Source organism: Vulpes vulpes, chromosome 9 (genome assembly GCF_048418805.1).
Source record: "Vulpes vulpes isolate BD-2025 chromosome 9, VulVul3, whole genome shotgun sequence".
NCBI lineage: Eukaryota > Metazoa > Chordata > Mammalia > Carnivora > Canidae > Vulpes > Vulpes vulpes.
This window is the reverse complement of record NC_132788.1, coordinates 45,545,147-45,566,191: the sequence shown is the minus strand read 5'-3', so window position 1 is coordinate 45,566,191 and position 21,045 is coordinate 45,545,147. Positions and strand designations below refer to the sequence as shown.

Below are 21,045 nucleotides of genomic sequence, written 5' to 3'. Positions count from 1 at the left end.
CCTGCAAGTGTATGCATGTTAATAACTATATGATGTGTATTTCTTACTAAAGATAGTGGCCCAAACATTTGAAAGTCCTGTGATATTCATTTCCTGGTTGTGTCTGATTATTCTTAAGTATGAATAGGTCCCAGTGGTTTGATTATCTTTAAAAGGGAGGATAATTCCTTTGTGAGAAAACAGGAAAATCTTTTCTCGTTAATTTTTCAAGACCAAATCTTTCAGTCATCTGTACCCTTGGGATTCCCAAGGATTCCAGGCAGAGGGAAGGGAAAGGGGATCAGAGCCAGCAGAAATGAGTCTTCCTGTCAGGGCAGGGACAACATCAAATGTCCTGCCTGTCAGAAAGCACAGGCACTGCTGCGCAGAGGTATCTGGGGACTTGTCTCCCAGAGGTGAAATCACTAGAGGAATAGTGTTACCTTATTTTGTTTTTTATTAATTGATTATCTGTTTGAAAGTGTGTGTGTGTGTGTGTGTGCACATGCACCTGTGAGTATGCAGGGTGGGGGAGGGGCAGAAGGAGAGGGAGAGAGAGTCTCATGGAGACTCTGCACCAAGCACAGAGCCTGACCTGGGGCTCGATCTCAGGACTCTGAGATCATGACCTGAACCAAAACCAAGACTCGGATGCTTAACTGACTGAGCCACCCAGGTGCCCCTTAACTTCTTTTTCATATAGGGCTTTATAGTTTGCAAGCTACTTCCACAATATATATTTCCATGTTTACAATAGCCTGGGGAGTTTTGAGAGGCCTGAATATCTAAAAAACATTTTAGGTGTTTATTGACCCAAAAATATGTAAAGCCGTAAATATTTTTCTTTTCCTATAGTCATTCACTCTTTCAGCCAACATTCATTTGCAAGGCTCTGGGCTAAGAATTGGACATGCAAAGATGCAACCTGTTTTCCAATCTGGTGGTGTGTACCTGCAATGTCATAATTTCAGAGAATACAAAAATCTGCATATTTATTTCAGGATATTTTCAGTTTTACCCATGACATGTTAACAGAATGTATGTGCACCTGTATATATATATATATATATATATATATATATATATATATATATATATATAGTGTGTGTGTGTGTGTGTATATATGTGTTTCAGAGAGAGAGAGAGAGAGAGATCATTGATCTTTTTAAGCTCCAAAATCAAAAATTGATTGCTCACAGGAAACAAGGCAGGAAAAAGCTAGCCCTTTTATAAACCTGGTACATAAAGTTTTCTCCTTGAGCTAAATGTGAATACCTTAGTGGTAGAATAAGTGAATCGGAGAAGGTAATGAAAGCAACATAGTCTCTCCACAAATAAAGCACCTACGTAACAATATTTTCCTTCTAGGGAGTTGCCATAACTCTGACTTCTATCTAAAAACCCCAAGTTTCTTAACTTGAGTTAGTCTAGGCAAGGCAAACTTCATCTCAATTAAACACACACACACACACACACACACACACACACACACACACAGAGTTGACCCTTGAATAACACAGGCTTGAACTGTGCAGATCCACTTATATGTGGATTTTTTTTTTGATACAGTGTAGTACTGTAACTATCTTCATTATGGTTTTCTTAATAACATTTTCTTTTTCCTAGCTTATTTTGTTGTAGGATTACAACATATAATATGACATATTCAAAATGTGTGTTAATCAGCTGTTTATATTATTAGTAAAGTTTTTGAAAAGTCAAAAATTTCAACTGTGCAGGGTGTCAGTTCCTTTAATTCCCACATCAGTCCAGGGTCAACTCTGTGTGTGTGTGTGTGTGTGTGTGTGTGTGTGTGTGTGTGTGAATATGTTCTAACTGTTCCTTGTATTGGAAAAACAAAAATTCAAAGAAGACTGCTTTCTAAATTTTTTGTTAGCATTAGGTACAATTTGAGCAGTCATGAAATGTTAATTATGATCATTTAAGCATAACAGCCAAATATTTCTTTGCTTTTAAATGTAAATAACTTGAAATATTTTAATGGTATTTCTGTTATTTTCCTAATTGCCTTCTCACAAGGTAGATCCTTGAATACACACCTTTGATGTTTTTAATAGTGGGAATGACCTTGACAGGAAGCCTCTCTGGGAGACTCTTGACCTCTTGGGGTCAATGACCTGGGGATCCACTTTAACCCTCAACTTTTCCCAGTCATTACTCCACAGGAAGCCCATATCCCTTGCTAACAATTTACTTATTTGCCCACTTTTTTTCTCATAACATGGAAAAATAATCTTCTGAAGGCATTTCCTTAATGAAGCCTACACATCTGATACAGATTTATTTAACAAGGTTCTGATGTGTTTGTTATGTTTAAACACATCTTTGCCCTTGAGATCGTCCCATATCAAGCAAGTTATTGCTAATGTTTTACTTATTAACTGGTAAGCACATCATAAACTATAATTACCAGACTGTCTTTCCTAACCTGGTGTTGATATCCTAAAAGAAACAGCCTGTGGAGGCCCTTAGTTCCATTTTCAAAGTCACATTTCATTTATGACTCTCATTACATCTTGTTAAACAGCATTGTATTGTGTGAAGCATGGCTTCCTGCGATACAGCATCATTTAACAAAAAGAATATAATGCAATCTTCCACAGAGTGTAAAAAATGAAATGCCTATTAGATTCCTGTCATAAGAAGGATCTAGATGTAGAAGATGGGGCTGTGTTTGGCCCCAAAGCCCTCCTGCAGGCACAAATGAAGGAGCATAAGCTTCTATTCCAGAAAAATGCCAATTCACAGGAATCTTGGCTTCAAAAGCAGTTGGTGGGCAGAAGAGGGATTGCTATGGACAGAACCATTTAGCCGACCACCTTCTGCCTCAAATCTCATCTCACCTGCTAAATTTGTCCCAGTCAGTTTACCCGAAATGCCCCTCTTGCTCTGAGCCCTGTAGGACCTTGTCCTACTCTGGGATCCTTTTGCTTTTTTTGGGATTAGTGATTCCTGGATATGTCTTTGTCCTCCCTGCTTGGCTTAGAGACCTGCAGGGTAGGACCCTACTCCCTGCAGCTGGGCGGGCATTCCCCTACAGTGCCTAACCGCAAGCTTTTCAAATCCTGGGCACCCCGTAGATATCTACTGAATAAATCAGTAACATGAATGCCTTCTATTTCTTTTTTTTAATGTTTTTTTAAAACATTTTATTTATTTATTCATGAGACGGGGTGGGGGGCAGAGACACAGGCAGAGGGAGAAGCAGGCTCCATGCAGGGAGCCTGATGTGGGACTCGATCCCAGGACTCCAGGATCATGCCCTGGGCCAAAGGCAGGCACTAAACCGCTGAGCCACCCAGGGATCCCCAGTGCCTTCTATTTCTGAAGGTCAAATGAAAAAGCTAAGTGGAGAGCATCAGAAGCCATTGGAACCACTATTTCCTATTGTAGGACATGAAAAATAAACACCTCTACTGTGCTAGTAGCCAATGTGGCTAACAAGTCATTTCATCCTTACAACAATGATCTAAAGTAGATGCTGTTATTTATTCCCATTTTATAGATAAGGAAACTGAGGCATACTGAAGTTAACCTAAGGCCATGATGGTAATCAGAGGTAGAGCTACGATGTGAACTCAGACCTTTCTTCTAACACTTTATGTCCTTTTATAGCCCCTATAACAGTCTGCGTATGCCCTCACTGAAATAAAGGGACGTCTTCTAAACAAATCGACAAGCTCTTTTTAAAAAGTTAAATCATAAAACAGTATACGTATTCAACAAAAGAAGAACGAATTTTATTTAATAGGTATGCCATTAGTTAAGAGCAGAATGAGATTAGAATGTATATTCATTTTAAACTCCCTTTTAAAGCAATAACATTAACCCGGCACAAAAAATAAATCTGTTTTATTCTAAAGAGATGCACTCTCAGTGGATTTGCTAGTCTTCGAAATTTGGGTCACCTTTTGCTTTTATATAAAGGATTGGGGGAGTCATGCAGACTCCAAATACTCATCTAGTCATCAAAACAAGATGGGGAGTTTTTTCTCTATTTGGTCTAGTATATTTGTTTTGGTTTGTTTTGTTTTGTAAGTGTAACTGAAACTTTAGCAACACCCTTTAGAAAATAACAGTTTATGACATAAAGTTTTGAAATGCATCTTTGAAATTATCTAAATACATATGCAGGAGGTCAAAGACAAGTGGGACAGCTGTTCCATGAAATCTCCACTTTCCAAATACCAAGAATGAAGAGGTGGGAACATGGTCCAGGATCTAACCTTAACTTTGAACTTCCTGACTTGTGTTAGTTTAAGACATCCCTGTAGCATCATTTAAACATAGTTCTGGTATATGAATAAACTTCCACTTGGAATTTCCTTTTTGAAGTCTGCTGAGAATATAAATTAAAACCATATGAGATGGGTCTTAATCCAGAATGTAAAATAACATGAGAAATGTCAACCCAGAAGTACTCCCTGAAATATATTCACCAGGATGCACGTTCTGACGAAATTCTTTATTTGGAGTGAAAGCCTCCAGAGAACTGAATTTATTATTTTTAACTCCTGATTATGACATCTAAATTGATAAAAGAAGATGCTTTTTAAAGTCAGAATGTTTTTCAGCCATCTAGAATGATTGAAAAGGAAATCAGTTGGCTTGGAAAGAGATTCAAAAGGCATGGTCAGGTAGAAATGCAGATTATAATTTTATTTATTTAAAGATTATGTAAAATATGTAGTATATTTAGCCTGGATACACATACACATCTTCATAATAAAAAAAATGAGAGACTGTTTGACACCAAAATATTAATCAATATCTAGATGAGAGAATTGTGATGATATTTCTTTTCTTTCTTTTTTTTTCTTCCTTGTCTTTCATTCAGATGTTTCAAATCTTAGATTTAGATCTTGCTACTTTTCTGTTAGATTTCATTTAAGAGGGGATTTTTGGTCACTTTTGTATCTTATTCAAATCTGTTCATAAGGGAAATAACCCTTTTATACCTGAATTCAGCGAGTATTTGGGCAAGCATCTTAGTCAAGGCCATATTATTGACTGTAATTAATAAAAATTATTATATGCCCAGAGCCAGTCAGGTAATTAAATTACATTTATGTTTTATGAGGTAGAACTACCTGAACCTCCATTTAGAAGTGCTTGTGTGTTTGAATGACACATTCTTCTGTCATTTCCTACTGTGCTCTTAAAATTTGAAGTTTAAGGTTTGGGATAATAATTATTAGGCTCAGAGTTCTTTAAAATTAGAAGTTATTTACTATACATAGTAAACTATTCAAGATTTTAAAACTTTATTATGTTTTAAACTTTTAAAACTTTTTACAGTTTATATAAGTTTTTAAAAAGTCTATTTGATTGCATTTGTGGTATATTTATGGGATGCCTCAGTTGACTTTAATATATCAGTATGCTGTGTGGTTGGACAGTCATTAATGTATCACTGTGTCTGTGTACAAGTTGTTTCCCACTCCTTCAGTCTAAATCTTAATCCCTTCTTTCCCAAATCAGTAAAGCTACTTCAGTGACCTAATCTGTTTTAAATTGCTTTCCATAGGAGATTTGTAATGTCAGTGTCTACTAATGATTTGCTAAATAAAAATCCCAGTGCTTAAAGAGCAAACCTCTGAGCTCAGTGGTCACTTTGGCTTTGAAGAACATGGAGAAAAAATGAATCCATAGCCGAACACCTAATAAAAACCTAATTTCTTGAATCTGGCCCTGATTTTCTGAGACAAGTGAAGTATGTTTAGAAAATCATTCACAGAAAGAGTGCCATTGTAGGCAGGTAGAAAACATTCCAGAAAACTGGCAAAGGCACTTTGAAAAGTTCTCAGTAAGTATTTTATCCCAGTGAATATTTTCTGATAAATATCTAAAAATTAAAAGTACACACATGCATACATTATCAAGTTTTTCTATGTAATCATAATAAAATTACCCTTGAGTTGTACACATCTTTTCTTGGGATTAAGTGAAGCAAACACTAGTTTCAATTGATCCAGGTATTACAATTGCTGAGAAATTCAATGCACAAAGCCTTGAATGGGGAATCAATAGCTTTGGTACCATGCCAACCCTATGAGGAGTGAAAGACTTGAAAACGATCTGTAGGGTTCTTGGAGTTATTTTATCAGGATGGTTTCCATGCTCCTTCTGATGCCTGCATGGTAGATGTTTCCCTGGTATCATGAGAGCTTCTGGTGTAATTGGAGTATCCGGAACTATAAGAGTTGGGCTAAGAAACTAAAATAGCAGATAAGCCTTTACAAGTATAGACATTCGGATATGTCTGAAAATAGAGAAGGGTTTAAGTCCCCAAAGACATGCAAAAAAATTTTAACATTAAAAAAAAAAAAAAAACTCCTAATGCAATATAGGATAAAAGAGTACCTGTCCAAAGCCAAGGAATCTGACTTCCTAGCCGTGGTGGAACTTGTCCAAAGCAATTATTCTTCCCCAGGCAGGAAGTCGTCATCAAAGGGTGAATATTGAAGGGGTGCATCTGATACTGCCAGTTTGGCTTGACCTTGAGGAAGTTAGAGCTTCTGCTCCTGAGATCCAACATCAAGTCAGCTCCTGGGGACTCTTGTTCTTCACCTTTCCAAGAGAAGCTAAAGAAGCCAAGATAGAAAAATCATCTCCAGCATCTCATACCCTTGTCCCAAGAAAGGCTCCTCAAGACTTTATTATCTTGGTGGATCAATATGGAGATACTTTGGCAAAGGCCTGCAAATTATGACCCTCTTTCTAATTTTCTGAATTACATTCTATTCCCCGACCTGGCATTTCAGTTGCTTAACTAACTCCACCATGAAGAATCTCTTGGGATTTAGTGGTAGGCAGTGTCTCCACACTTCAAAAAGCTGGAGATGTTCATATGCTTGTGTCTGCATGCAGCCTCCCTGAGAAATACCACAAACGCCTGATGGGAACAATCTGTACAAAATGAAGGGAGAGAATAAAGAGCTACTCTGCCTCATGGAAAACTTGAGTCAAAACAATCTGGCCAGAAACTATTTGGCTGGCAGAGCATATACTTTTTCTGCTTTCTTTTTCTTTGAGATTGATCGGGGTGGGATTGTAAATTTTTTTTCTTTCCTTTTATACTATAAGGAATATGAGCATAAGGAATAGTATTTATATTCCTGAGGACTTTCCTTGTTCAGTTGCAACTGAACTTCTGATTTTCTGTAATATGTGTGTGTGTGTGAGGAAGTGTGTGTTTGTGAATGTGTGTGCACTCACACACTCACACATGTAGCTGCCTGTGACAGAGGATCATAAAAGTGTTGTTTACATTCTTTTAAATTCATAGAGGCCATGTGCTGTAGGCAGGGAAGCAGAATTCCAAGCAGAAATGATTACAGAGATTGATTATGTTCGTTTCTAGGACTTGCTAGCAGATATCCAGCAACAGCTTCAAGTTGAAATAAAGGTCCATATTCTTTCTCTCTGAATATCTGGCCCCACGTTAAATTAGTTTATTCTAGATTATGCCACTGTAACAAGTTGTCCCCCAAGTTCTAGTGTCATGAAACAACAGAAATTTATCTCGTGCTCGCATTACATGTTAACAGCTGGTCTGCTGTGGCTGTGTTCCCCACGTCATCATTCCAGGGCCTAGGCAGAAGGAACGGCCTGTGTTTGAGACATACTAGCCTCATGGTGAAAGCAAAAGAGTAGAAAACTGGAAAAACTAGATGATGGCTCTTGAAGAGTTTTGCTTGAAACTAGCATATATTGCACATTGGCCACAGTGAGTCATGTGGCAAAGCCAGATATCAATGGGATGGAATGTATATGCTTCCCAGTTGGAGGAGTGCTGTAAGTTCCATGACAACTGGAAAGAACAGGGAATCATTGAAAGAGTGTAAGGAAATGTGTGTGTGTGTGTGTGTGTGTGTGTTTTCATTATAAATTTAATTATTCAATAAATTAGTAACAAATTAATAATAAATGACATATATATGATTGCCTCAACGAAGCTAAAAAATCACTCTTGAGTGACAAGGAATAGACCTACCACTCAAGTGTTGAATTTGCTCTGTCCTCTTTCACCCTAATAGAAATTATTTTTAAGTGACTAGATTTACTATGAATATAGCCGGCAGAAAATCATTCAAGTCTTGGAGACGTAAGGCTAGTGTTAAGAATTAGTGATGGAGTAGTATGTCTCAACGTGTATGTGATCCTAGCTCTCAGGAAAATAGTACACATAAGCACAGCCATGAAACCCCATCTTAGCTGAGGACAACTCACAGGGATATAGACATCTTCCCAATTTCTTTCTTCTATAGTTCTGTAGTAGCTCACAGCAAGAAGCGTTGCTACACATTAAGGAAAGAGTTGCCTTAAAAAAAAGTTGCCTTATGTTATGCGGAGTTAAATGGGTATTTATCAGTTGGTTCACTAAGTTGAATATTCAGTGACTGATAATATTAAATTTATTCTAAATAACCTGGATTTTAACTCTACTATTAACTTAGAATATAATGGAAAGAAAAGGTTATGCTTATTAGGAAAAAAAACTGTACTTGGTAAACATTTAAGATGTTTTCAGGACTTTTACACATCACAATAACCTTATTATAATAATTCAAAGAGTGCAAAAAAGAGGTATCCTGTCACCATGAAGTGAAACGTAAATCAGTCTGTGGTTACTACAAAACTTGATGCTTCATCCTGCACCTGTGGTTGGGGTTATAAAGCATTCTTGGGAGAAGGATTGTGGTGGTAATGTATAGTTCTATATAATATTAATTATTGCATCATTTATACCTATACATTAGATGGATGCCCTGGCATTGGTTTTAACAAAACTAGCCTAGTGCATGGCCAAACAAAATACACCTTTGATAAATAGGGACTTCACTTGATAAATTCCATCGAAGACAAAAGAGTCATTCATCTAAAGTAGTACACTAATAATGAAGCTAGATCAGCCATATAAATTATCCTAAGCCAACAACCATGAGTGTGTTGAAATGGTAATACCCTTGATATACTTTAATAGTGTTAATTGCATCCACTGCAGACACCTTGAGGTGATTGAGTCACCCATAATCTTTCAGAAACAGGGTGCCCTACCATGTTAGCCAGGGTAAATGAAAAAACAAAGCACCTACTTTTCTGAATCACATGGAGACCCATGATGTGTTTTTCCCCCACTTCTTTTAAGTATTTTAATGAACATTTAAGAAAGAAGACCTACTTAAACTGGAGCCAGTGTGACCATTGAAATTCCAGGAGATTTGTAAGAACAACATAAATACATATGCCTGTATATGATTTCATAAACTTTTCACGGTAGAGCAGGTTCCTTCTGGCCAGCCAACTTTCTGATAATAATAAAATTTAATTTGGCCCTGATTTGAGTTTTTGGTCATTTAGAAAGAATAGTATTCCTTTGAGTTAGCTATGGAAAAAGTATTTGCTGTGCCGAGAATAATGGAAACCAAAAAGTGTACTTAAAATGCTTAGCTAGGAGAACACACTATTCCCAAGCTCTCAAGAAACACCAGTTTAAAAATTCAATGAGATTGTTACATGAGAGGAGGCCTGCCAGCCTGGGCAGCAAATTTGCTGCGCTCAAAATATCCCCTTACTTTAGTGGAGCCCTCCAGAACCTTATTCACCTGACTATCCAGACATCACTACATGATATTTCTTTAAAGAAACAGCATGTAAATTTCTAACTCACAAAGACTTCCAGCCTTCTCCACAACCAGTCTGTGTTGGCGAAGGCCTGCTAAACTCTTTTCTCTTGGCTACTTTGATATTATAACCTCCCAGCACTGATGAACAATTGGCAGTATTCAAAAATCAAGTATTTAAAAAATAAGCATGCTTCTCAAAACAAATTTCCCATTTTTACCAACATCATCATTATGTGAGGAAATATTCACAACGTATTATTATGTGAAAAAGTTAGTCAACCAAAGATATTGCAATGATTATCTTTTTGATAAATAATATTTACTGAATTATGTGTTGGTAATGGGAAAATAACTGACTTTTTTCTTTCATTGTGCCTTCTGTGTTTTTTATAAGTGCTCAACACTGAGCATATATAATTAAGAAATAATATAACACTCTTGAAAAACAGTGTACGGGCCATAGGTAGTTTCCATAATGACCTTGTTCCCATGCCCACTGATGTACAGCTCCTGAAGCACCCAGGAGACAGCCTCCCTCTACACATCTGTCTCTCAACAGAGGCCACAACATGTTCTAAGCATGTAGGAAAGGCAACTGAGGCAAAAAGAATGACTTTCCCTCAAGTAGAATCACAGATAGGTGGCAGAAGAGCATGCCTAGCACCAAACCGTCTTCTGGATTTATTGAATGAAAAGGTTTACTTTGTTTTTGTGCAGAACAAGCTTACCAATTGAAAAACTGGACATCTCCCTCTTCAACTAGTTGATTCCAGCCTCCAAACAACTATCGACTTAAGATCCCAAAGCTCCCTGATTCCACTGAACTAAGGGGAATCAGGCGTTCTTAAGGAGTAGGTCATGCCCATTTGGGTGGTGGTAATAGGGCCAAGAAATGTGGTCTAAGTGACCAAGAGTGTCACCCCCACCTAAACTATATAGAAGAGGCTTTTAACATAAAAGAGGTTCTATTATCTGAAGAAGAAGGGAAGGGTGTTGTGCAGGCAAAACTAGGTACCCACTATAGAGTTAAAGAGAAATGATTTTTACATATAATAGTAACAAAAAATTCTAATGAAATCCTATCATGCTATGGAGCCAAATAGATTGAATTTTCTTAGGTAATGTAATGTGGTAACCACAGTAGAGACCAGTGGGCCAGTTTGTCCAAGGGCATTCTTCTGTTCCATCCCACACTTAGGTTTTCTACAGACTTGCAGCAACTTGATGCTTTGCCTTGTGGCCCTGGAGCTGCTATAGGGGCAGGTATGTATTGTAAATAGGGAACAAATAAAACTGTAGAAATGTGATTTGAATGGCCCTTAAAGCTTTCACATGTTATGCTAGTCAGCAAAAGCACAGTTAAAAAGGAGATTTTCACTGTCCTCAAATGTCATTTAGATGGATCTTGGTGAAATGATGACACTGGCAATAATAATTCCTTTTTAATCTTGTAAGCTTTTTGGCCATGTAATGTGCTGTGGGGAAAACAGTAGCATTTGGCTGACAGGTATTAGTCAGGGCTGTGGGGACTCAGTAGAAATTATAAGGCTCTTTTTTCTCCAACTCAACTTGATGGGCAAAGTCAAATTTGATAGCAGTTAGGTATGTATGGTTATTTTGATTGCTTTGTTATTAGGTAGTAAATAAGAGTTTGTTTTCCCCTTAGACTGAGATATCAAGGTGCTAGCTAGGCTTATGAGTAGAGCACGGGGAATATTTGAGAGATTTTCAGAAATAGAATAGCAAGTTGGGTGTGTGAGAGTGATGGTAAAGAGCCATCCACCATGGCTGGGATGTGGCTTCTTCTCATTAATTAGTTACTAATTGCATTTTTTGTTGTATTTGACTCTGGACTTAAAAATTAAATGCCTACCCATTTTAAAAATCAGCTTATTTGAGAGTTTGATTTAGCTGGATTCTGGTTAAGATCTAATTATTCATGTTTATGTATGCAAGGAATTTCAGTTCATTATCTTTGTTACTTCTGTGGAAAAAATGAAAAGTTATCTAGAGAAGCTTTTATTTTTTATTTGTATTTTTTTAAAGATTTTATTTGTTTGAGAGAGAGCACATCCATGTGCATGTACAAAGCGGGGAGGGACAGAGGGAGAGAGAATTTCAAGCAGATTCCACACCGATTGCAGAGCCTAACACAGGTTCTATCCCAAGACCCTGATACCATGATCTGAGCCAAAGTCAAGAATTGGCCACTCAACCAACTCTTCCAAGTGCTCCTAGAGAAGTTTTGAATAAAATCTCCTACGCTAGCCTGAGCCCTGTTCCTCTGTCCAATAGAAGTCTTCAATTCCAAAAGGAGTTTTCTATAAGGATCCCTGCTGCCTACCTCTCCTCCCGCTCATTATCTTAACAGTGGGGGTTATACTTTTTTATAAGCTTGCTTCTCACCCTCCCTCGAGCTTTCTATGTTGTAGAACCCCTGCTTTCCAGGGCCCTTCCATTTGCTCTTCATGGTCTGTCTCTCTAGGGAGAGAAAGTAATAGAAAAAGGCATACTATTTGTGTAGTTCAAATAGAAAATACAGAACTTTGTGATTCTCTTTAAGACTTGCTGGCTCATAATTAAGTTTTGAGAATACCCAGAAGTTAGATATTTCCTCCCTACTAACCACTGCATTATATTGAAAGGGAAAGCAAATCTTGTGCTTGAAAATTTAGGAGTCAACAGTCTATGTATGACTCAGTAGAAGCTCACCACATTTTCCACATGTTAAGGTCAGAATGTGCATTTCCTACTTCCCCTGAAATATGTGTGTGATTTTCAAAGCGGAAGCCTTCGTATTAGGACTCTCAAAGGAGTACTAAATAGGACTCAAGCCATACAGTAATTGCCCTTCATACCTTGAAAGAGAAGGCCCACAATAGCCAATACAGTGCAGTTCAGCTGAATGTCTGTTTTGAACTGCACTTGTGGATGTCAGAGACACCCCTCCTAAAAGAATGCGTTCCAAAGCTTTTATTTCCAGCTTGCTGTCCTGGATATTTCTGAATGATGCCTACATGGCAGGAATGAGTACATATTAGGTCTCTGCTGGTGACAATTATATAAAAAAACCTTCATGCCGGACTAAAAAACCTCAAGATTTAGAAATTGTCAATGACTAGAATGACAGTGTATTAGAGGATGCCAGAAGGAGCAGACGCTCTAGGATGAGACCAACACAGGCTCTGCTTCCCTGAATTCAATGACAAATCCCAATCCATGTCCAACCTGATCAGTGGGACAGGGCTGAAAGTGTTTGCTTCTTCCCTTTGGGGCCTGTGTAAGATCTGGCCTTTGATCTGTTTCCCTGACATATACCTGATAGCTCTATCACATTAAACATTATGCTGCACAGACATTGTTTCCCTGAATTCAGTGCATAGATGTTGTGCTTTTGATGTAGATGTACAGGCTCAGGCTGTAACATTAGGCAGCTGATGTTAGTGCAGATCATTTTTGTAGTTGTCCCAAGAACACCCCATACTCTCCAGTTCATGATATGAACGTCAGAGTAAATGGAAATATGGTGATCTGAGCAGGCTCCATCCCAGCAGCAGAGGATGGGAACTGGGTAGAAACCTGTTATAATAAGCTGTTTAATTTTGTTTGGAGAAACTGTACTTTTGACAGATGAACTTCTTTTCCCTTGCATTCATATTTATCTAACAGAGTTGTGGTTAGGAAATGATCCAGGATTCACAGGGTCAAAAAGTGACCTGGTTCACATAATGTTGACTCCTCCCATCTCACTCCACAGCTTCTCCAGGCAGGTGGTCCCGTGTGTTGTTGGTACATCCACACTGAAATGGTCACCCAAAGGACATATCAACCTTTTGGGTTCTACCCTCAGAGATTCTAGCAGCCCCAAACTCACCTCAGTTCCGGGTAACCAGCTTTATGTTTCCATGCTGCACTCTGCAGCTTGAAATCATTCTAATGTGCTTGATGAATCAACATATTGTTAGGCATTGGGAATTAAAACCATTAGAACAATTAAAGAAATAATAATACATTGAATTTTTGTAATACCTTTCTTCATGAGAAAATACATTTTCATACACCATCCAGTTGTATTCTCTCTTTCATTATCCCAAGATGAAAGAATAAAAGAATGTTTCTTGGCTTTATCTTTGAAAGCTAAAAAAGAATTCATTACAAAAAGGATCATAAGAAGTATTTCCTCCTTCTCGATAGGCCTCTGGTTCCCTGGTATATAAATAAGACATTTTTCCCTGCCTGAAACTCAGCCTTTGTGTTTTGTAATCTGGTTTTGTTATCCAAATACTTGTGGATCAACGTTGAAGATAATCTTAAAGACAGGTAAGTACCTTTGTGATAGTGATACCTGCTCATTTTACACCCATTTCTGGTAGGTCTACTTATGCAGACCTACCTGAGAACAATTTTACTTTATAATAACTTGTACAATGCTCACCAGTTTCTCCTTGCTTAAGGTAGAGTGCTAGTGTGTGGCCATTGGACTCACGCATTTCCCTTTCTTCTATTTTTCAGAAATTGAGGCAAAGGAAGCATGTGGCTGGCTCCGTGCTGCTGGGTTCCCACAATACGCTCAGTTGTATGAGGGTAGGTTGGCTGTCCCTTCACTCTTTATGAAGAGAATTGATTCAAAATGAACCTCACATATCCTGTAGTGTGTTTTGACTTCAAGTCTTTTCTCAATTATTTTTCTTTGCAGTCTCTTTCCCTCAGCCTTTGCAATCCCAGGGCTTAGACTGATGCCAATTTAGACACGAGTATTGCTGCCCAGGCCTACCTGACTTTCTGCTCTATGTTGCTCCTCACTTTTTACTTTCTACTTCTCTCTTCACCACCAATCCCAACTCTGGCTTTTCCCTCCAGCGGTCTACCATCAACAGCTTTCATTATTGCTATTATTATGGAAGTATAACTGACATACAGTGTTATTATATCAATTTCAGGGGTACACCATGGTGATTCAACAATTCTGTACATGGTGCAGTGCTCACCACACTAAGTGTAGTCACCATTGTCACCATGCAATGTTACTATGGTACTATTCACTGTATTCCCTATGCTGTGTACTATGCTGTACCAAATTATAATCAGTTCTGACTACTACCTGGATAGTCCTCATCTATAGTGAATTCGGATCCCAGCAGTAAGCAGATGACATACTCAAGATAATCCGAGGATTTATTTCCAAAAATGTTGATTACAAAGATGTGGGCAGGATATGAGAAACCATGAGGAACAGTTCAGGTGCCCAGAGCTCATAGCAGCAGAACTGCCACTGTCATAGGCCCAAAATGATAGGCAGAGGGAGAGGGTGCCAGAACCCAGAACAAGAGAGGATCCTTAGAGCAGAGGACACAGTTGGCTATGGATGAGAACCAGCAGGGTAAATACCCTGATCTCATACTCCTTCCTCCCTCTATCTCCAGCCAAGGCTTCCCATTAGCCAAACACAAAAGGAAGCGAAAGGACATGGATCCCCCTGAATGCCATCCACAGGGGTGATCCTTGGAACACAAGGGGCAGGGTATAGAGTAGTGGAGAGTGGATCTGTAGGGCTATAAAAAGGATATCTAGCACACTAAGCAGTGTCAAGTTCTCTTCCTGATGTCATAAAGTATACATAGAATAGAAAGAATCAACAAAATTAACCTGTAGTCACTGGTGAATCCCATTCGCTCACTTGGAAGCTCAGTTTTATATTTAAAAAACCAACAAACGCTAGTCTACTTCTCCAGCTTAAATTCTGTGAGGACAAAGGAGAGCATATCTCAGAATGTGCTTTGAAATCTAGAATCTCTGATACACCCTTTTATAAATTATAGCCTTGTAGGCAAGAAGGGTTTTATAATTTTGGTCTAGGCAACCCTACTCCCATGCCCCACCACCAATTTCCTGACTATGAGAGAGAGGCCCAAAGAGGTTACATGACTTTTCCAACATTAAAGGTGGAGGAATCAGAATTAAAATCACAGTCTCCTGAGCTTTAAACGTAGTGGATTTTCTCCTATAATGCGAGCTTTCTTTGTAAGCTCACAATACTATGCAATTTAATCTGAACTATCTAGAAACGGCTAAGAAGTAAAGTAAATTTCTTCTCTTTAGATAGAATCAATTGTTTGAAAAAAAAAAAAAAGAAAGAATCAATTGTTTGAATATTTTGCTGATACTCTAAAGTGACTCATAATTTTGCTACAAAAGAAAATATTTGAGGTCATTGAGCTTTGGTTATTTTGGAAATTTCCTTTCTAAAGAAAAAAAATCTGCTATAAGTAAAAGGTGCCTGCCAAACTGTGTTTAAGCCATATGCATTGAATAAATATAATAAGAAAGAGAAAATACTTCTATAGAGCATACTGTGTGCCAGGTTCTGTTGAAAGCACTTTACCTATGCTATTCATTTAATTTTCTCAACAGCATAGGATAAGTATTATAATTATCATCATCCCCATTTTACAGATTGGGAAACAAAAGACCCAGAAGAGAGTAGATAAGTTGCCTCCAGTTCTATAGCTAGAGATTATGAGTGCCAAGATTCAAAGCCAAGGCAGCTGGGCTTTGATGTCTCTGGTTTTCATTATTACACATATTCCCTCTCCAGCAGAACAAGACAGTCTTCATTCTGGCATCATCTAGAATTCACTCACATTCCTTTTATCACCCTAGAAGAGCTTGTTTCTGTTTCCAACTCACATAAACGTTTAGATACCTTTAGATTTATTATGACTGGCAAGGCAGAGGCAGTGCAAAATATAAAATGAGACAGAGAAAAGAATGGCAGGATAATGATAACAAATTGACAGGGATGCCTGGGTGGCTCAGCAGTTGAGCATCTGCCTTTGGCTCAGGGCGTGATCCCAGAGTCCTGGGATTGAGTCCCACATCGGGCTTCCCGCATGGAACCTGCTTCTCCCTCTGCCTGTGTCTCTGCCACTCTCTCTCCATGTCTCTCATGAATAAATAAATAAAATATTTTTTAAAAATGATAATGAACTGACACTGTTAGATTTGACTATGGCCTCTATTAGAATGATCTCTAAATTTTTGCCTCTGTGAATAAGGTACCTAAAATTAACATTGCATCTTGAGGATTGCCATGACCTCCAAAGTTGGCATGAATAGTCTATGGGAGAAAAGTTAAGATGTTGGAATTTATTCTCTTTGGATAGAATCAGTTGTTTGAGTATTTTGCTGATACTCTAAAGTGACTCAAGATTTTCCTACAAAAGGACACATTTGAGGCCATTGAGCTTTGGGTATTTTTGGAAATTTCCTTTCTGAAGAAACAAAAATCTGCCAAACTAAGTATTTCATTAACTGATCAAGATAAAAGTCAGTGACATTAGGTGGATGGTTAGAGTATAAAAGCTCTTCATAGGGCAGCCCGGGTGGCTTAGCGGTTTAGTGCCGCCTTCAGCCCAGGGCATAATCCTGGAGTCCCTGGATCGAGTCCCACGTAGTGCTCTCTGCATGGAGCCTGCTTCTCTCTCTCTCTTTCTCTCTCTCTCTCTCTGTCTCATGAATAAATAAATAAAATCTAAAAAAAAAAAAAAACCAAACTCTTCATATAGGTAAATGTATGCAATTATGATAAACTACAAAAATGCAAGCACTTAACATTAAGTCCTATCCAAGGGCAAGAACTTGGTTATTCTCATATTTCACAGTTCTTTTGAATCCTTAAAAGCATTTATTTGATAAAATAAAATGCCTGCTATCTTAAGCACTACTAACACACCATTGATGGGAGAATAACTGCCCAGATCAATCATGTGTACTGAAATGTGGTGGTCAAAAGATATTGGTGCCCACTCAGATAAAAACAAGATCCATAAACTTCTCTATTCCTCTGTTTCTCTTTCTCAGATTCCCAATTTCCCATCAACATTTTAGCTGTCAAGAATGATCATGATTTTCTTGAAAAGGACCTTGTAGAACCTCTTTACAGGTAAATCATGTGAAGTATTTTTGTTACTTTCAATTGTGCAGTCTCCAATAAGTATCACTGTATTGAGGAGCAAGTTCAACAACTCCATAAGTATTTATTGAGTGCCTACTATATGCCAGGCATGGGTCCAGGATCTAAGTATACAACAGTGAGCATGATTGGTCTCTAGTTTATGAACCTTATATCCTAGTTGGAGTCTTCAGAAAATAGATTGAGGAAGACATAAGAGAGAGTCAGAGAGAGAAAAAGAGAAGGAGAGGGAAAAGTTATCTTAGAGAGTGTTCAGTGCTATGAAAAAAACTAGATTAAGATGAAGCCATAGACTGTGGTGATTGGGGTCAGGGGTGGGTTAGTGGAAGGAGGAAGGAGGGAAGGCCACAGCATGAGTGGCCAGAGAAGGCCCTGAAAATCTCCATGAGTTTGTCAAACTTGGCTGTATTTTTTGCAAAGTCAAGTGATTATATCGGCACTTGAGTATTTAAGCCTTTGCTATGTGAGAGCTGCCACACGGAAACAAAGATTATACATATATGAGCAATTTCCTCCCCTCAAAGATTTATAATCTGGTTGGAGAAATCTAGTTGAAGAAATAAAGCATGAACACATGTACAAATAAGACAATTGTAGTAAGAGTGATAGGAAAAGATGCCAATGTAACCAATATCCAGGAATAATTAAAGGCTGTGTGAGAAGCTGTATGTGTCTGTAGAAATTTGAAGTTTCCTAGCTAAGCCCTGGAGAGAGGTCAGGGCTGGAGATAAATATTAGTTACAGGAGGTGAGTCATTTTTCCACGGCCACACAGCTAGTTATGGGCTGAACTGACCTTAAAACACAGTACTTTGGGGCACCTGGCTAGCTCAGTCCATGGAGCGTGCAACTCCTGATCTTGGTATTATGAGTTCAAGCTCCACATTGGGTGTAGAGATTCCTTAAAAATAAAAAATGTCTTTTAAAAAATGCACTGCTTAAAATTTGTAATCCAGTGTTCTTCCTAGCACATTCTGCATTGACATAGAAAGATGGTAGTTTAATCAGAAGGTAATGACAAGCAAAACTTTTGTCAAGATAGGAGAGACCAGTGTATGTTAGGATAGTATGCAAACAACTTTGGGCTTCCTGAATCTTCAGACATACATATTTTTGTTTCACTATGTAGTTCCTATTTGAAGAGAAAATAGATTTGCATTAAGAAGTGATCTCTGAATGTTTAAGGAAAACAGTACTGTGAGTTTGCTTAAGTGGGTAAAGGAGCAAAGAACTCTTCAAATCGCAAATTATAGGAATAGGTTATTTGGGCTATTAAACAAATAAGCACAAAAATGCCATTTGTGAATTTATGAGAGGAATGGATGGTTTGATTGTGACCCTTTAAAGGTAATGAATTGGAAAAGCAGTGTTTTCAGGATGTCTGGGGTGCACCCCAAGCAAGAGCATGTCCTTCCTTAGAAGATTTCACTCAATCCAGAACTATTCCAACAATACCTCCTTCTGAGTTTTCCCTCTTAGTTTTAACCAAGAGGATTTTTATAGCTGATTTAAAAAAATAATGAATTTTTATACCTTAATTATAATATATTGCATTATCATTTTTCCTATTGAATTCTTTTAATGTATACTTTCTTTTTTAATTTTCAAAAAAAAATTTTAAAATTTCTATTTTATTTATTTTAGAGGGAGAGAGAGAGTGCATGTGAACAGGGGAGGGGGAGAGGGAGAGGACTGGAGAGAGAGAGAGGGAATCCTCAAGCAGACTCCCTGCTGACATGGAGCCCAATGCAGGGCTCGATCCCAGGACCATGAGATCATAACCTGAGCCAAAATCAAGAGTCAAAAAAAAAAAAAAAAATCAAGAGTCAGCTGCTTAACTGATTGAGCCCCAATTTATGCATTCTTTAAATCAAAATGTAATACACACACACACACACACACACACACACACACATGTATATAAAGTAAAATTCATGGGCAGCCCGAGTGGCTCAGCAGTTTAGTGCCTGCCTTCAGCCCAGGGTGTGATCCTGGAAACCCTGGATCGAGTCCCATGTCAGGCTCCCCACATGGAGCCTGCTTCTCCCTCTGCCTGTGTCTCTGCCTCTCTCTCTCTCTCTCTCTCTCTGTCTTTCATGAGTAAATAAATAAATAAAATTTTAAAAAAAAACTTTAAAAAAATAAATAAATAAAGTAAAATTCACTATTTTGAGTGAACACTTCTTGAGCAGTTACTGCTACCACAACCAAGATGAAGAACAGCTCCATCTCCCCCAAAGTCCCTGATTCCCCTCTGACATCAACCTCTACTCTATTCTAAGCCTACTCCCAACCCACTGGCAACCACTGACGTGGTATTTGTACCTACAGTTTTTGCCTTTTCCAGAATACCATATAAATGAAATCAAACAATATGTAGCCTTTTGAGCCTGGCTCCTTTTACTTAGTATGGTGGTACACTTAAGATTCTGCTATGTTGGGATGCTCAGTGGTTGAGCCACCTGCTTTGGCTCAGGACATGATCCCAGGGTCCTGGTATCGAATCTCACATTGGGCTCCCTGCAGGGAACCTGCTTCTCCCTCTGCCTATGTCTCTGCCTCTCTCTGTGTGTCTCTCAGGAATAAATAAAATCTTTAAAAAATAATAAAAAAGATTCTGCTATGTTGTTAGTGTTTCAGTTGGCAATTACTGAGTAGCATTACATCTATAGATGTATTCCAGTTTATCCATTCACCAGCTAAAGGATATTTGAGTCGTCATCAGTTTTGGTGGTTATAAAGCAACTATAAACATTCATATTCAAGGTTTCATGTGAATGTAAGTGTTCATTTCTTTTGGGTCACATCCTAGGTAGGGGATTGTGGGGCCCACTTGATAACTATTTTAACTTTATAAGAAATCACCAATTTTTCAAAAGTGATCCTATCATTTTGTATTTTCATCAATAATGTATGAGAGTTCTGGTAGCTCCACGTCTTTGCCAGCACAAGGTGCTGTCGGTTTGTGTTTTGTTTTTTATTGAGGTATAATTGACACAACAATGTTAACATTAGTTTCAGGCATACAACATGGTGACTCAACAAGTCTGTACATTGTGCTGTGCTATCACAAGTGTAGCTCCCATATGTCATCATATAACACTACTATAATACCATTGATTATATTCCCTGCACTGTACCTTTTTTTTAAGATTTTGTTTATTTATTCATACACACACACACACACACACACACACAGAGGCAGAGACACAGGCAGAGGGAGAAGCAGGCTCCATGCAGGAAGCCCGACGTGGGACTCGATCCCGGGTCTCCAGGATCACACCCCAGGCTGCAGGCGGCGCTAAACCGCTGTGCCACCGGGGCTGCCCTACACTGTGCCTTTTATCCCCATGGCATATATTGTTTGTTTTCTTTTTAGCCACCTATTAGAAATAGGTTTCTAGAGTTATCTCATTATGAGTTAAATTTTCATTTCCTTAATGAG

General features: G+C 38.2%; 1 protein-coding gene across 11 annotated transcripts in view; it reads left to right on the top strand.

The window, feature by feature from the left end:
* The window catches only part of STARD13 (StAR related lipid transfer domain containing 13), a 519,929-nt gene that overhangs the window by 442,620 nt on the left and 56,264 nt on the right, over positions 1 to 21,045 (top strand). For 10 of the 11 annotated variants that reach the window (XM_072719982.1, XM_072719984.1, XM_072719983.1 and 7 more), the window contains 2 exons: positions 14,142 to 14,213; positions 17,490 to 17,571. In XM_072719982.1, coding sequence (XP_072576083.1) covers positions 14,142 to 14,213; positions 17,490 to 17,571 — 154 coding nt within the window. Of the gene's footprint in view, positions 1 to 10,827; positions 10,893 to 14,141; positions 14,214 to 17,489; positions 17,572 to 21,045 lie in introns of all 11 variants that reach the window. The other variant, XM_072719987.1, reaches the window with a different exon arrangement.